The sequence below is a fragment of the Ctenocephalides felis genome, unplaced genomic scaffold, assembly GCF_003426905.1.
Source record: "Ctenocephalides felis isolate EL2017-DRISC unplaced genomic scaffold, ASM342690v1 CF-g0.4_SCAFFOLD_01886, whole genome shotgun sequence".
NCBI classification, from domain to species: Eukaryota; Metazoa; Arthropoda; class Insecta; order Siphonaptera; family Pulicidae; genus Ctenocephalides; species Ctenocephalides felis.
In genome coordinates, this window is record NW_020538040.1 from 95428508 (window position 1) to 95447494 (window position 18987).

At 30.8% G+C, this 18987-nt stretch overlaps 1 protein-coding gene across 1 annotated transcript in view; it reads left to right on the top strand.

The window, feature by feature from the left end:
* The window catches only part of LOC113378426 (glutamate receptor 1-like), a 263910-nt gene that overhangs the window by 209604 nt on the left and 35319 nt on the right, over positions 1–18987 (top strand). The window contains exons 10-11 of the mRNA XM_026618953.1: positions 3892–4126; positions 5693–5880. Coding sequence (XP_026474738.1) covers positions 3892–4126; positions 5693–5880 — 423 coding nt within the window. The remainder of the gene's footprint in view (positions 1–3891; positions 4127–5692; positions 5881–18987) is intronic.

The window sequence follows — 18987 nt, forward strand, 5'->3', positions numbered from 1 at the left end:
TTCTATCTAAATAAAAGAGATTTGAGTCGCACAGCGTGTTAAGTTCATTTCGCTTATTTATTGTCCTATTGTTATAAATAGTCAAAAAAGATCCTCCTATAATACTTCGTTTCAGGGGTTAGGGCTACTTAAAATTTTTGAAAAATCGATTTTTTGCATTTTCATTAAGTGTAATATCTTGAAAATGTTCTCTGAAAATTTCGAATTGATCCGCCGATTACTTTTTGAGTTATTGGACTCTTACCAGCGCGTTGACGCAATTGGAGAGCTCGATACTGATACTCAAGATTATTCTCTCTCACCTCCTGATGTTTTAAAAGCTTTTAAACCGATTTACGACAATCTCAGCAATGAGAATTTACTTTCAAGATGTGTAGTTCAAAATTGAATCCATAATCAGAAAAAATTAAAAGCTTCAACCAACTAGTGTAAAAAATATGCCTAAAAACCGTGAATACTAGTTCTACTATCGTACAAATTGCTGAATGCATATATGCACGATTAGGTCCTAGGGTATCCATAATCAATAATAATGATTATGTATATATACATAATCATTATTATTGATTATGGATACCCTAGGACCTAATTGTGGGTATAATTTCCGTTGGTATGCTGAAAAATTGGATGCTGCACGTGTGAAAGTGGCAGATCAGCGTGCCAACGAGAACATTCGGGAGGACAGAATGCTTCGTAGGCAACAGCAAATGGAAATTTTGGAAACTTGCACAATTACTGATGAACTATTAAACTTGCACAATTACTGATGAACTATTATATGGCCCAGAAATAGATGACTCGGTTTAAGTAATTCAATAATTCGAATTTCTGTACGTAAATCCAATGTGAAACTTTAAACGCGATTTTCTCAAAACTATGTTTTTTGAACCGGTGAACACTGAAAATTTTAATGAAATTTATACAGCTTTTACAATACACAATAAACTCGAGCCTGATCGAAGGATTTTTATATTTTCAAAAATTTAAATTTTTTAACACCAATTAACTGTTGATTTTTTACCCAAAAATCTAGATTTTTTTTTCTGATGCTGCCATTTTGTTAATTTTTGCAAAAAAAATAAAACCTTTGATCAGGCCCAAGATTATCTATTTATAAAACTATTTTTTTTATTTGATTAATTTTGGATGGATCTCTAAGGAGTTATGATGGTCACCGCCAGGACCGTTTTTTGAAACAGGGTCAACAAAAACAGCTATAACTTTGAGAATATTAAATTATTTTTTCTGAAATTTTTGTTACTTCAAGTCAAAACATTGTAGAATAATACCGTATTAATATTTTTGTAAAAAAAACATCGTTTAATAACAAAAAAAAAATTGAAAATTCTCATTTTTTTGTGCCTCCAAGTACCCCTAACCCCTTAAATAAATTTTGTTCGAATTGTAGTACAGTCGGGTTAGAAAAGTCTACATTATGTTATAAAGTAGTAATGTGGTCCGCAAGCATAGTTTTAAATTGTATGGGATTTTATTAAATTATTTTTGTGTTGTTGTAAACGTTTAATTAAGTTCTGGTTTGTTTCTTCTATGTAAATTAAATTATAGTTCAGACAATTTATTTGATAGACGAGATTTCCAAGTCGTTCTATGTTAAAAGGCGCTTTGGTTTTGGTAAAAATATTGGTAGTCGTTGTACTTTTTTTTCTTTTCACTCCAATTCAATTGTTTTACTTTTTAATTATATTTTTAGTTTCCACTAAATGAAGGCTAGAAATAGAATTATAGCCGAAACGTATGGATGTAAAATAAAGTGTTGAAAGAAATTCATATTTTTTATTGATGTTATGCACGATTACTAAACTTTTTAATATATATATATATATATATATATATATTTATTTATTTATTTATATATATAACTCCTAATTTTAACTTTAAGATAGTCCGCACTACAACCAAAGTTTCTTGGATCTTATTCCTGAGTAAATACGTGTTTTATAAAATATATCAAGACGTTGTTGTAAATTTTTCATTTATGAGCAAAATAAGCAAATACATACGTTTTATTCCTAAAATTTTGAGTTACTTTTGGAGACGTTGAATTAATGAAATTTTAAAAAACATATGAAATTTTACCCATGTTAAGATATATATTATATATATTAGACAGGTCCGGATTTTTCAACAACTTGATATATGTTTCTTTTCCGAACAATTAATCCAATTAATAAAAAACAATTAGTTTTTTGTAGAAATTTATTTACGACGTTTCGGAACTAGATATGTTCTATTATCAGGTTTTTCTGCAATATTGATATATAAATCCATATCAATTATTTTTTGTCGAAAGCACTCGTAGAAAAATGATATGGGAGTATTTGAAAGTTTTGACTGAGATTAATTAACCACTGAGAAATCCAGGACCTATCTAATATATATATATATATATATATATATATATATATATATATATATATTGAAATGAATAAAACAGCCAATGCGTCGAATGTAAAGAATTCATTGAATGATGAGACACATCTAGTCTCGAAACGTATAAAAAATAAAATAAAAATTCTTTACATTCGACGCATTGGCTGTTTTATTCATTTCAATATGCATTTTCAACGTCGAACAAAAAATCCTCAAGATATATATATGTATATATATATATATATATATATATATTATTATTATTATTATTATTATTATTATTATTATTATTATTATTATTATCAATCATCATTAAACAGACATTACATCGACGGATGCATCAAATGGTTTTAGTTCTAAGACAAAAATTACAACTATAGTTTTTAATTAATTCAGAATATCTTACAGATGTAACGTCTCGTGTCGATTTTTCTGTTATCAATGTATTCTATATTTGTTTTAGAAATTATAGATACTGACTAATGATGATAAAACTGTCTGTCGAAATGGTCTAGAAAAATACAGATTTTCTGAAAGCTTTTCTTTTTAGTTACTTGATGGTCCTCTCAGATTTTCATTTATGTATTGAAAATTTCGTATCAAAAATTTCGGACTATTGGACGGTAATTATAAAAACAATTAGAATAAGAATCAAACTACAAAATGAGTAGGAAGTACAAACTATAAAGTTAATTTAGATTCATTAGAAAAAAACATACATTCGAAATCTTTTAAAAAAATTAACGTAGTAAAATTATACTTATTGTTAAAATCTTCATAAAATATCTGATAATTTGATGTGCATATGTCTAATGATCATTTTTGACCGCCAAATGGCATTTTTTTTTACTTTTTTCATTAGATCTCCGAAACCTGCCTTTATGAAAATTTGATCTGTTCTTCACCTTGTCAATACAAGTAAAATGTTTTTTGAATTATTAAAATCGGACGCTCCGTTCTCTTAAAAACTGAGTTACCGTTTTCGGCACTTTTTGCCGCGTATCTTCGGAACGGCTATACCTGACTTCGCCAAAAACTAATCAGCACGTCTCCTTATCAATACGAATCGAATGTTTTTTGAATTATTCAAATCGGTTGATCGGTGTTCCCGAAATCGTCGACGAAAATTTGTATCCGCACATACATACACACACGCACACACACACACACACACTCACAAACATCCAATTTTTCTAAGGTATGCCAAAATATTCAGAAACCTTTGAAACGTCGAGAAATGCAAAAATTTTCATTTTCGATTTTTTTGCGATTACTATAACTTGCCCTACGGGAAGTTAATAATAGCGAGTCCTTCAAATTAATCCAAGCCACCCCGAATACGTTCTAATAGCTCTCGAGCATTTTTATTTGCTATAACTGCACATTTTTGAAAAAAACTAAATTTTCAAAAAAGTGCCGGACTATCGGTTAGTTGGATGCCGGACTAAAGGGCTTATATTGTACCTCATTTTAAATTTTTCTTTACCCTTCTTTCCTCAGGTTTGCGTGATATTCAGTTACATCGGCGTCAGTATTGTTCTATTTATGGTGTCGCGGTTCTCACCATACGAGTGGCGTCTGCTGCACTTGGCAGGGGACACGCACGAGCCACTGCCGTCATCGCAAGGCGTTCAACATTCTATGGCCAACGACTTCAGCATATTGAACTCGCTCTGGTTCTCCCTCGGAGCATTCATGCAACAAGGATGCGACATATCACCAAGATCCATATCAGGTAAATTGATATTTTTCTGTGAAGACGACTTGTGATCTAAATTCGAACAACTTATATGACTTGCTAAGTAAGATCTGATTGGATCTGAAGTTGCACATGCGATGTACAAGAATTTAATTCATGTATGGTCAAAGTTGCTAAGTAAGATTGTTAGCTAACGTTAGATCTAAAGATCGTTTGAAGCCTAAAATTTGCTACGATTTTGTTAATTTATCTCAGGTTTAGAATTCCGAATTATGCAATTGCCTGGGTTGTTATTAGAAGCTTTATGGACCGATTCTGCCGCACAACAGACCAATGTTATGCAAGGCTAGGTTATGTAGAACTTTTCATACTAAATTGTTCTGAATAATGTCTAAGCCATATGGTTGCTGTGCAGTCAGGCATTTTTCTCAGGTTGTCAGAGAGAAAACCTAACCTAGAAACCGCACAAATTGTCAAAAAAAAACGATCTTAGAACAGGGTATTTCTGAACCAGCTTCATAACATACAAGTGACGTTGCAGTTTATGTGTAAAACGACTGATTGCACAGCAAATACTTGACATTTTGACAGTGTAATTCAGTTTATTATATTTATTATATTTATATTTACTATAATTCAGTAGCATAATGTATGCAAGTTGAAGCGTAGCATGGCCTTGCCATAACATTGATCTGTCGTGCGGCAGAATCCGTCCATTAATATAGAATTGCGACATTTTGTAATCGAACAGTAAACCTGCAGAGTAACCTGTGATCTTCTAAGACACTTTTACATTATTATAGTATTTGAATTGCTTGATTAATATCTTATATCTTTTTAAAAAAGAGACGCACAATTATAGAGTGTGGGTGCCTTACTATTCAAAATCGACCCCACGAGCACAACTATTTAATCAATCTATATGTCATTTTCAATGTCTTTCAAAAAATCAGATATATAAATTTTAAACTTCAAATCTCACTATTTTGCCGAGATATTATTAAAAATATGTGGAAGTGATTTTCTTTTAGCAGGACGAAACTTTTGTCAAAATTGTAAGAAAAAATAGAAATCATACGAGTCTGGACCACATTATTTATTTACACTATTATTAAATAATTATTTGTTAGTACACAAAAATAATCCTATCATCATTAAACATTTTATACATTTTTCTTATAATATATTACTCTAACTTATGTTAGAATCTAATCGGTTAAATTTTTTAAATAAAATTATGCAAGTAATAACATACCAAAAATAATTGCCAAAATAAATATTTTGCATACTCAATATATAATTAAATAGTCTAGATATTAGATTATGCACAGGTCAAAAATAGTTGTTGAATGATGGTTTCGAATGATTATTTTCTTATTTATTTCTAATAATTCATATTTGGATAAATTATCGAATATTTGTAGCCAAAAAGTTCTGTCACATTAATTTGTCTTACATTTATCATAAATATCTTTATATTGTCAACTAAACACCTTAGAATAAAAATTGGGCAAAAATTAAAGAAGTCATCAATTCATTCTACCTATTATTCACTATTTTTAAATATAAAAATAAACAATTGGTGTTTTTTGTCATTTCTAGGTCGTATCGTTGGCAGTGTTTGGTGGTTTTTCACTCTGATTCTGATAAGTTCGTATACTGCCAATTTGGCCGCGTTTTTAACAGTCGAACGAATGGTGGCGCCTATTAACTCACCGGAAGATTTGGCGTCCCAGACTGAAGTCCAATATGGTACATTATATCATGGGTCAACGTGGAACTTCTTTAGAGTAAGTAATTTAATTATTTATTTGTATTATTAAATTATGAATGATTATGAATTTTATGTCTCAACATGTTAATAAATTTTACAAATTTAAATAAATACATGTGCAATCGTAGGAGGAGAATATTGATAATTTTTAGAGATTTTTTTTCGCAAAAACAAATATAAAAAGTAAGGTTTCAATACCCGTATTGAAATATATTTTTACACTGTACACGTGAAGGTACAGATACCTACTTAAACCATGCGATTTTTAAATATAATGACATTCTAAATAAAATTTGATTTTTCTAAATTCTGATTAAATATACTGTAAGAAATCTCATTTCTTATGTAGTAAATCTATCACTATTTTAGTATCATTCCAACTTGTTACTAAAAGTAGAGGATAACCTCAACCTATTTTTTTATTTGTAGTTATTTTCAAAAATTAAATATTCCTACTAAACATAAAAAGTAATATATACGTATATTCATTATATATTTATTACGTATATTTATATTGTTCCAACGTTCATCGTTCCAACATATTTGATATATAATAGCAAGTTAAAAAATAATTCAATTGATAAATTGATTCTTTATTTAGACGTTTTGACACTTGATATGTGTCGTCATTCAACAAATCTAAATTAAAAAAAAGCTTGATATGTAAATTGTATTCAAAAGTATACTTTTCGAGTAGGGAATACTGGGTACGATTGTTTCAGGGTACGGTAGTGACATTCGTTATAGCAGCTAAATTATACTAATTTTGAGATAGGGTCCAAAGGGGCAAGATCACTTTGTTCGTTACTTTGCAGTAAGTTGAGCATTAGTTAAAGATTCTGTATGGTTAGTGGAATCTCGTATTCTGAAAATAGGTGTAGCGTAAAATGGATCAAGTGCCAAGCAACATGCGATTTCTTGTTTCACGTCAAATGCGTAGGTGATAGTCACTTCACTATCACAATTGTCACAATTATAATGGTGATTCTGACTAGATCTCAGTAAATTGATTCTTAGTTACCGTGACATTTTGACTCATTAGTTAACTGATAATTAACATTTACTGATTAGTTAACATTTTTGACTGATTTCATAAAAGAAATTTATAATAGCACTAGAGATAGTGACTTATTAATTATAAGAAGTGGTCGCATAGTTCAGTTTATCTCTAGTTAACCTTGTTAGAAAAATTGGTTTTGTTATTTATTGCTGTATTATATTCAAAAGCTTTGTGATAATGTTTTGTGTTGCGTTACATATTTCTGATAATAAAAGTCGTTATAAACCATCTTGGTGTTTATAGATATTTTTCTATCTATATTTATGTCTGTTTCAATCGTTCTGGGGTTGAAGACGATTGTGGAATTTTATGACTGTATTTCAGTATTTTCACGTATTCAAATGTTCAAATTACCATTTAATTTACTTTTCTCTCGCCTAACTGATAAACTAACAAAATTATTTCTGATAAAAAAGTGGCACGACCGTACTCAGCCTTCAATTATCTTTTTCATTATTAAGTATATTAATTAAGAGCACGCAGTTTGTAGTTTTTATGAGTATATGTTGTCATTGATATATTTTGTCGTTTCCTGTCGGTTTTAAAAAAGCAATTGTTTGAGAATTCCTGACTTAGGAAGGCATATGGTAATATGTCTTCGCTTCGGCGGTCTGGTTATTGGGGCGAATGGAAAAAGTATGTAAGATGCTGTATCATAACAGAAACACGATTATTTATTGTGAAGCAGTATAATGTATTCTTCTAACACACGTTGTGTTATTTTACGATGTTATTTTATATAGACCTCAATGTTGATATGAAAATTTCTTTTCTGGCTACTTTGCATATTCTTAGCATAATAGCCCTTAGTTCTAAAAATTTGCTTAAATATTACCTGTAATTTACGAACATGCATTATTGCTAAGAGCAAGTACCTACCGCATTTATTATTTTGTGGCTTCCAATATAAAGGGTTTTTAAAATATAGTTTAGATATTTCAATTATTTTAGTTTATAGTACCATACTAATATAGGCTAGAGCGGTACTTAATATCTACAATATCTACTAATATTCAGTAAAGAATAAGTGAAGAATTTTTCAAAAACAATGTTTGAAAGTAGAGGGAAAAAATGTATAACCAGCCATCACGTAGATTCTTCCGACGTTGATATCGGGAGATAAACGGCAATGTTTAAAAATCCATAATAAAAGTATTTCCTTTCATTGTAAGGTTTTTTGATCGTAATCATTGTTGTTTAGTTTACGAGATCCGAATATATTTTTGAAGAATACGTTATTTAATTGTTTTACAAGATGCAATGCTGATTTTAAATTAAATTCAATAGTTTTTTTTTATATAACATCTGTAAAAACATATATAAAAGGTATAATTGAACTAAAATCGCATTAAAATTAAAAATAAGACATTGAGCCTGTTGGCCCCTGGCTGCCCCATTTTAACCCTTCTATAGGGTAAAAGGGACCAGGGACCAAAAATAAAAAAAGACATTTACAATGATGAATTGGGAGTTTTACTGAATATAATCAGATAGCTGTTTGTTTTATATGTGTTATTTGTTGTGATTTGTTTGGTTTTCACAAAATAACAGCGCAAGATCAAATTGGGCCTTTGTACCACGCTTACGCTTCATAAAAAAAGTGGTACAACCATACCCAGCCTCCCATATGTACTCAATGTGTTTTAAATGCTATTAAAAGAGTGTTTCAATTAACAAAATATGTAAAATAGTGATTTTATGTGTGCTATGATTTTCAACTTTGTCCAGCAAATTATCATCTGGATAAATTTTGTTACTCGGTGTACGATAAGATTTTTTTATTCATTTAGCATATTTGATGAATGCTATCATTACTTTACTGCGATTCTATACACAATACTTAGCAATAAAAAATATTTAGTAAGTAATTGCCCAAGAATGATTTTAAAGAATTAAGCACTATTCGCATCAGAGCAAAATTATTTATTTTTTTAATAAAATACGCTGTCCTGCAGCAGAAGTCTACATTCCAGAACGCTCTCATAATCCAGCTTTTAGCTCGTGTTATGTTCTAACAAATGAAAATCTTTGAAAAATGTACGTGTGGATGGAGTTTAATAACTCCAGTTTCTCACGCAGTAAAAGTCAGCAAAGCAGCGCAAAGTAGCAGAGGTGGTTGCCGCAAAAAACTTTTCTTTAATATACACCGGGGTAAATAAATCAGAAATGCCAAAAGTTTAACTACGGCGAGCACTTGCGACTCCGTTAAAATCCTGAATGAAATCTCACACAGGCACATACAAACACACGAGGCGGTGAAGTAAGCCGAGCGATATATCTTAATAAACAATCTTTTATGAGGAGTGAGAATTTGGTAATATTTAAAAGTTATGGAGTCGACGAACAGATATTAATAGCAGCGTATAAAAGCACGAAAAGAAAATAAAACAGTTTATATTGTGAGCGATAATTAATATTCCATGTTACTCTCTAATGAAAACGTCTTCAACAATTTATGTGAGTGTCTAGAAGCATTATTTGTTCATATGTCAACGATCTAGTAGCTATGCAGCTATTTCTAGCAAAAAATGTCATCTAAAAATTCACATCTAACATATCGATACTAAATACCAATATTTTGGATAATAATATGCCTTTCTGTATCTGCATAATATACCTTTTCTTATTCTTAAATTTTATCATAATTTTTACATTTTTCAAATTCACACTTTCGCTACGGGAGTGCTTTCTTTCCACAGGAGTATCACTGCTATACGGGAACAGCATGCCACTCATTTCCTTTACTGAATGTAAAGGCACAAAAATATATGTTTAAATATTTCTATCATTATCAATAAAAATGTTTTCAAAATTGTCAAAATTACGCTTCTAGAACTAGAAATTACAATAAAAGACAAGAATTCTCAATACTTCAACACTCATAGTGATAAACGCTTGAAGCAAAGGCAAACAGTCGTCCAGGGACGACATCTGTAGCGAAGGTTTAATAATACCTTTGCATCATATAAACAACCGATCTGGTAATTGAATTAATAGTTATTCTAATCCTGCTGATAAATGTTTTTAACTAAGTATTCGGACACGGCTATATATAGCGTAATATTGGTGAAAAAATGTGTCTATGTAATTTATATTTCGCATTAAAAAACGTAGCTGTTATTTCGTAAAATCTTATTAAATCTAAAAATAAGATATTGAATATGCTACCCCCCCTGGTTAATTTTATCTAATTAGCTTAAAATCGTATTTTAAAAATGAGAATTTTACTGAAACCAGTTCAAGAGTTTGTTATTGGATATGCGCTTTTGCAGTATGATCACTGCAAAAAAATTGGACTTTTAATCCCCACCCTACCCTCTTTTAAAATAATTTAGAAAATATTTATTTGGTTTTACAAAAATATCCTGAATTCAAAACCAGTCAAAGGCCTGAGAAGCGTCTAAAATAATGAAATAGAGTAGGCCACAAAATTTCAATATAAAATTTAGAAATTATTCTGTGAAAAACCAAATGAACAACTGAACATGAAAAAATTTGAACATAAAAAAGAGTGCGCGTAAGGATCACACGCGATTGAAGTAAAACTTATTTGCTACTGTACAAAGTAATTAAAAATATGTATAATATTTATACTTCAAATATGACATGATCGGTTTGTCATTGTAATTAGCATTTAGAAATGAAACTTTATTAGAGAAATAAAGTAATTGCTGATTAATAAATTCTATAATATTCGTTCACACAGTAGATTATGTTAAACAATTATGTCAAGGGACAAAATGAACCATATTTTTATTGTTTGCACCTGTGTCTTTGTTCAAGTACAGTTGATTTTTTAAAATCCTGTATACTGTCATATACAACAATTTTGCTTTACGAGTACGATTCGAAAACAAGTAACTCGTTAGACGAAATACTTCCAGATAAATAAAAAAATTATCGCATATATTCAGCGGTTATCTTCAAATTTAGATCTCAAAATGAGTTAATAACCTTTCCGATGTTAGGCTCTATTTGATCATTATCACTCAATTAATGACACAATTAATACTTATGATTTATTCAGTGAAAATTATTAATTTAAATTTATGCTTTACTTAGTGAAAATTAATAAATTTTATATACTCTTACCAATTAATAATGATTAGTTTATATATGATATTAGGTAATGATTTTGACGATGGTCCTTGTACACGAAATTAATTTTGCATTCTCTGAATGAGCACCACGTTTTCTAATCTTGCATCGCAAAGAGGCATTATTGTCTACGCATGAATTGTGCTAAATATATTTTATAAGCTTTAGATTTATCCTACATAATAGTTCTGCTATGATCCGATGACACTTCCGCCATTCATGCATGCATTTAAACAACGCCTAAACAAAAATTGTTTTTGCAAATTCACTTATCATGTAATTGTGTTTGAACAACTTCATGTAATTAAAATTAACGTACATTCATTGACTGCTTGTATTTTTTTACTTTTTCGCTGGCGAGATAATCTCATTCCTTGAACAGCTGTAATATCTGTCTTGCCTAAAAACTTTAAGATGTTTATTCACCTATGCCGATTTCCTTGTTGATATCGGTACGTATACAATGTTGATGCCGGTACACATAAAACGACAGATCACTATTCACATACTTGACGACTAATCACAATCGATCCGTATAGAAATGATATCATCGAGAGCGAATGATGAATCATTGGCACTCGACTCTGCCGTAACGCACTTTCGTTGCATTTGTACGGATTTACACCCTAGTCGCGCCTAAAGAAGCTTTACTTCAAAAATTCACTATTGACTCTTCAAAATCAACGCGGAGTGCGGATCATGTTATTGTAAGGCACTGACTAAAACCAATAATCGTAACTTGTTCGAACAATCGTAATTCATTCTTCTCCTTTTGGACCCTATCTCAAAATCAGTATAGCTTAGCTTTTATGACGATTGTCACTACCGTACCCTGGCAAAACCGTACTGCCAGTAAGTCTCTCTAACTTAGATATTAAATTCAGATATCATAAACTAAATAAAATATCTCATAAGATGGCATATCTTTTGCCTTCTACTTTGAAATAGTATCGTTAAAAATTCTGGTGAAGATAATACTGGTGAACCCTTTTTTAATTAAATATAGTCTTTGGAGTTAACGACCTCTTTGTTGCAGTAATTAATTTTTGTAATGTCACAATGTGTTTTTAATAGGAATTGTTTTCATCTCGAATTTGATTTTCTGGTTGGAGCACAGGGCGTGAAACACTATCAAGTATGCAAAGCCGTTTAATGACGATGCGCCATAGAACACCGACGCTATGTAAAGCACAAACAGTTCACATCAAAATTCAACTGACAACTATGAGACATCAAATACAATCGGACTGGTGTGATATATTGCATTCCGACTGATTAAAACTGAATACGATCGAACATCTATTAATTAATGGCGTTGATAATTAGCAAATAATCATTCTGAATCTTCACAATGAAACGTATTGTAATATATTTTAAAACTTAAAAAATAGTGCATATACACCGTAGTTTTGAGTATTCAAATAGTGTTCGTTCATTTACACTATTTACTCCCTACATAAAACAGAACGCAAAAATTGAATAATTGAAAAACGTAGTGCATGGCATCGTGCCTTAGGGCAAATTGTTGACTTAATCTAAAAGGTTTAAACTTTTTTAAAACTTTGAAATTTTGTAATTTTTGACAAAAAATGTCTTTTTTGAAATGATTGACTTTTTTTGATTTGTTGAAAATTTTGAAAATATTAAACTTCTTTTCAAAGCAATCGCACTGCGTAAGTGTTTTAGAGATTTAAACTATCGAAGCGCGTAAGCGTTGCGTTGCAGTCTAAAGGTTAAACATTGGTACGGAACCCTTATTATTATTAAAATCTCTATAAAATATCTGATAATTTGATGTGCATATGTCTAAAGATCATTTTTACCCGTCAAATAGCATTTTTTTCACATTTTTATAGAATCTTTTAAACTGCTAAACCTGACTTTCTAAAAATTCATTCATTTTTCATTTATTCAATACAAATAAAATGTTTTTTGAACAACTTAATTACCATTTTTGGTCTTTTTGCCCCGTATCTCCGAAACGGCTAGACCTTTGCCAAAAACTAATCAGCACGTCTCCTTATCAATATAATTCGAATGCTTTTTGAATTATTTCAATTCAAATTTGTATTCGTACCCACACACATACATCCATTTTTTCTGAGGTATGTGAAAATACTCAGAAACCTTTCAAACGTGAAATATATAAAAAAATCAAATTTTTTGCGATTGCTATAACTTACCCTACAGGAAGTTAATAACTTGACCAAATGATTATTAAACTAGCTGTAAGTGGAATTCTGTCTTAAGGCAATTAAGGCATCGTGCCTTGAGGCAAATTGCTGGAACTTCCCGTACCAAAAATTATTATTTTTTTAAAAACAATTAACATTTTAGAATCGTACTGCTTTAACTGCATAAAGACGAAATATCAAAGCGCGTAAGCGCCGCATCGCCGTCTAACGCGTAAACATTGGTACGGAACCCATAGGAATGTAAACCAAATTTATACTTATTGTTAAAATCTCTATAAAATATCTGATAATTTGATGTGCATATGTCTAATGATCATTTTTGACCGCCAAATGTCATTTTTTTTTACTTTTTTTATTAGATCTCCGAAACCGCTAGACCTGCCTTTATGAAAATTTGATCGGTTCTTCACCTTGTCAATATAAGTAAAATGTTTTTTGAATTATTAAAATCGGACGCTCCGTTCTCTTAAAAACTGAGTTACCGTTTTTGGTACTTTTTGCCCCGTATCTTCGGAACGGCTAGACCTGCCTTCGCCAAAAACTAATCAGCACGTTTCCTTATCGACACGATTCGAATGTTCTTTGAATTATTCAAATCGGTTGATCGGTGTTCCCGAAATCGTCGACGAAAATTTGTATCCGCACATACATACATACACACACACATACATCCATTTTTTTTAAGGTAGTTCTAAGGTATGCCAAAATATTCAGAAACCTTTGAAACGTCAAGAAATGCAAAAATTCTCATTTTCGATTTTTTTGCGATTACTATAACTTGCCCTACGGGAAGTTAAATATTTTATTTTTAATTAATTCTTTTTAAATTTATATAAATATTTTTTACCTATTTCACTGTTATTCAAGTCTTATATACAAAGTGTGTGGTTTTTCGAAGTGTGGGATTTTTTTAAGTGTGTGGTCAAACTGGGACTCGAAACAAGTGTAAGTCGATTAATTTTTTTAGAAACATAATTTATATGTAGATAACATAATATCTTGATAGATGCCTGTTAATAATACTGTTGAAACTTTTGAAAGTTATGAATTTAAAAGTTTAGGAACTTTTTAACAACAATATTTGAAAGTAGAAGGAGAAAGATATAATGAGCCATCGCGTCAAATCGAGCAACGTCGCTATCAGGAGATAAACGGCAATGTTTGAAAATCTATAACGAAAATATTTTCTTTTGTTTTTAGTTTTTTTGATTGTAAGCACTGTTGCCTAATTTACGAGACCTCTATTTAATTATTAAGTAGATGTTATTTAATTATTTTTATAACATGTATTGTTGATTTTAAGTTAGATTCAATATATGTTTTTATATAACTTCTATAACATCTTACATGTAGCTGGGGTAAAAAGAATCCACTGAACCTTTACACTGGCAAAGGCGTAAACATTGAACAAGAAAATGAAAATTTATGATAACACTATGTTTAGTATGATTTCATTGTAATTTTTAAATAATTCATCATTATAATAATATGGTTTTTACTATTTTTCTAAATTTTGTAATCTATTCCATTCTACCATATACATGGGGTACATAAATAGCTGTGTTTTTGCTTGTGTTAAAATACAATTGATTCTTTAAAAAACTGTCTGTATACTGTCATATACAACAATTTTGCTTTGCATGTACGATTCGGAAACAAGTTGTAACATAAACGAATTGTTTCCAATTATCTTTAAATTTAGATCTCACAATGAGTTATTAATTTTTCTGAAGTTTCGGCTCTATTTGATAATTATCAGTCACTTAATGACACAACTTATGCCTATTATTTATTCAGTGAAAATTGTTAATTTAAATTTATAAATCATTCAAGTGAAAATTATTAAATTTTATATACTCTTAGCAGAAGTTGATATTGATATAATTAATAATGATTAGTTTATATATGATTTTAGGATATGATTTTGAAGATGGTCCTTGTACACGAAATTAATTATGCATTCTCTGAATGAGCACCATGATTTCAAAATCTTGCATCGCAAAGAGGCATTATTGTCTACGCATGAATTGTGCTAAATATATTTTATAAGCTTTAGATTTATCCTACATAATAGTGCTACTATGATCCGATTACATTTCCGCCATTCATGCATTTTGATCTTATTCGTTAATTATCGATAGTAAGAAGCACTCGAAAAAAAAACATTCGAAATTATTGATGGAGTAAAACCATTAGTAAGGAAAACGACGGCCAATTTGACTGCACTGCATATGTCTAATAATCATTTTTGACCGCATTGTTTTTATTTTTTCCTCTATATCTCCGAAACCGCTAGACCTGCTTTATCAAAAATTTTGTCAATTATTCATTTTATTTCAATACATGTAAAATGTATTTTGAATCATTCAAATCGTATGCTTTGTTCTCTTAAAAACAGCCATTTTTTGCACATTTAGCTCTGTATCTTCGAAATGGCTGAACCTGTCTTTGCCAAAAACTAATCACCTCTTCTCTCAATCATTACAAATTGAAAGTTTTTTAGATCATTCAAATCGTATACTCCGTTTCTCAAAAACTCCATTTCTATTTCCAGCACTCTTTGCTCCGTATCTACAAAACGACTGGACCTGCCTTTGCCAAAAACTAATCAGCACGTCTTCTCGTCAATAGGAATCGAATGTTTTTTAATTTCCCGTAGGGCAAGTTATAGTAATCGCAAAAAAATCGAAAATGAAAATTTTTATATATCTTTATGTTTCAAAGGTTTCTGAATATTTTGGCATATAAATGGATGTATGTGTGTGTGTGGGTGTGTGTATGTGTGTGCGGATACAAATTTTAGTCGACGATTTTGGGAACGCCGATCAACCGATTTGAATAATTCAAAAATCATTCGATTCGTATTGATAAGGAGACGTGCTGATTAGTTTTTGGCGAACGCAAGTGTAGCCGTTCCAAAGATACGGGAAAAAAGTGCCAAAAATGGTAACTCAGTTTTTAAGAGAACAGAGCGTCCGATTTTAATATTTCAAAAAGCATTCACAAGATGAAGAATTGATGAAATTTTCATGAAGGCAGATCTAGCGGTTTCGGATATCCAATGAAAAAAGTAAAAAAAAATGCCATTTGGCGGTCAAAAATGATCATTAGACATATGCACATCAAATTATCAGATATTTTATAGAGATTTTAATAATAAGTATAATTTTTTTCACATTTCTATGGGTTCCGTACCAACGCTTATCCGTTAGAGGGCGGCGCGGCACTTACGCGCTTTGACATTTCGTCCCTATGCAGTTCAAGCAGTACGATTGCTTTGAAAAAAAGTTCAGAATTTCCAAAATATGTCAAAATATAGAAAACATTTTTTTTTCAAAAAAAATTTTTGTTTTCCAAAAAAAGTAATTTTTTGTCAAATTTATAGTTTCTCAAAAATCTAATTTTTTCGAAGTAATTTTTTTTCAAAAATGTTAATCGTTTTTAAAAAAATAATTTTTGGTACGGGAAGTTCCAGCAATTTGCCTTAGGGCACGATGCCATGCCCCCCACTAGTTTAATCATTCAAATCAGTTGGTTTGTGCGCCCGAAATCATGGACGAAAAATTGTACCCAAACATACATACACACATACATGCATTCTTTTAAGGTATGCCAACATGTTCAGAAACCTTCAAAACGTGAAGATATGCAAATTTTTCGATTTTTTTGCGGTTACTATAACTTACCCTACGGGAAGTTAGAAATTGCAATTGGGGGTCAAAAACTATCATTAGACATATGCACATCAAACTATCAGATAATTTATACAGATTTTATTAATGAAAACAAGTTTTGTTTCCATTTTTTGGGGGTTTCGTACCGAGATTTATAATGATGTTCCTTACAGGACATTTCATACTGTATGAATAAATCAAATTGAATTGGTCAGAATTTTCAGAAACAAAATCAAAATTTTCCAAAAAATGTTAATTTATGGTACGAGGAGACCCAGCGATTTGCCTTAAGGCACGATGCCATGCACCACAACAAATCCATTGTTCAATTGGCTAGCATGTGTAATCTTACTGAATATGCTCCTAAATCTCTTGTTATATCCGATTGTATCTCCGGCAATTATGCATCTTAACCCTATTTGCTGATTATCAATCATCGCATGCACTTGATAAAATCCATTTCTAGTAGCAACTCGAGCCGGCCCGTCTGCGACATGCATCTCTCGAGCCACGAGCCGTGTGCCATATATAATTGCTTGCGCTGTGTAACTATTCCGTCATTAGAGAAATCGCAGTCACATACGTGCTAGACTAATGTATCATGGATTAATCTTGTTACCATCCGAACTAATTAACTCCCGGTAGCGTTACATCACACGACGACTTGTCGCCCACAAAACGCCCTTACTGCACGGTGGGGTTAAAGGCATTTTAGAAATATATCTACTATAAAAAAGGAAGATTTAGCACAGTTTTGTTCTATTTTAGAATGATTCGATGCGCTGTCTTGGTGATTTGATAACATTTTATTTTAGGGTTTATGCACAAAAGCAAGATTGTAATGTTAACGTGTGGTTAACTGAAATTGCTGACTTACCGTACCAAAAATTAAATAAAATAAGAAACTAGTGGGACGCATTCTCGTGCCTTAAGGCAAATTGCTGGAACTTCCCGTACCAATTTTTTTTTAAAGATCAATATTTTTGAAAAAAAATTTCTCTGAAAAATTAGATTTTGAGAAACTATAAATTTTAGACAAATATTTACTTTTTTTGAAAAAAAGACTTTTTGAAGAAAAGTGTATTTTGAAATTATTTGGAAATTCTGAACTTTTTTTCAAAGCAATCGTACTGCTTTAACTGCATAGAGACAAAATAACGAAGCGCGTAAGCGCCGCGCCGCCGTCTAACGGATAAGCATTAGTACGGAACCCATAGGAATGGAATCAAAATTTATACTTATTGTTAAAATCTCTATAAAACATCTGATAATTTGATGTGCATATGTCTAATGATCATTTTTGACCGCCAGATGGCATTTTTTTCACTGTTTCTACTAGATCTCCGAAACCGCTAGACCTGCCTTCATGAAAATTTGATCAGTTCTTGATCTTGTTAATACAAGTAAAATGTTTTTTGAATTATTCAAATCGGACTCTTAAAAACGGAGTTAACGTTTTTGGCACTCTTTGCCCCATGTCTTCGGAACAGCTAGACCTGCCTTTGCCAAAAACTAATCAGCACGTCTCCTTATCAATACGGATCGAATGTTTTTTAAATTATTCAAATTGCTTCATCCGTGTTCCCGAAATCGTCGACGAAAATTTGTATCCGCACACACAAACATACACGCACACACACACACACACGCACATACATCCATTTTTTTAAGGTATGCCAAAATATTCAGAAACCTCTGAAACGTAAAGATATATAAAAATTTTCATTTTCGATTTTTTTGCGATTACTATAACTTACCCTACGGGAAGTTAAAAGGTTTTTATATATTTTTCATGGGCTCAGAAAAATCTTGATTAAAATTCATTGAACCTTTCTCAAAAAAGACAATAATTGTTCAGTTGCTAACTATAAAAATACGACTATTATGAAATAGGGATTTGTGGTTGAATGGTGAATATTTAGAGTGGCCGATTCTCAATCATACTGAACGAATCATACTGAAGACAATAAATGTTCAGTTACTATCAAACTATATAACACGATTATTGTGAAATAGGGGTTTGTGGTTGGATGGCAAAAATTTAGAGTGATCGATTCTTAATTATACTGAACGTGATTATAAAATTTTATAAAAAT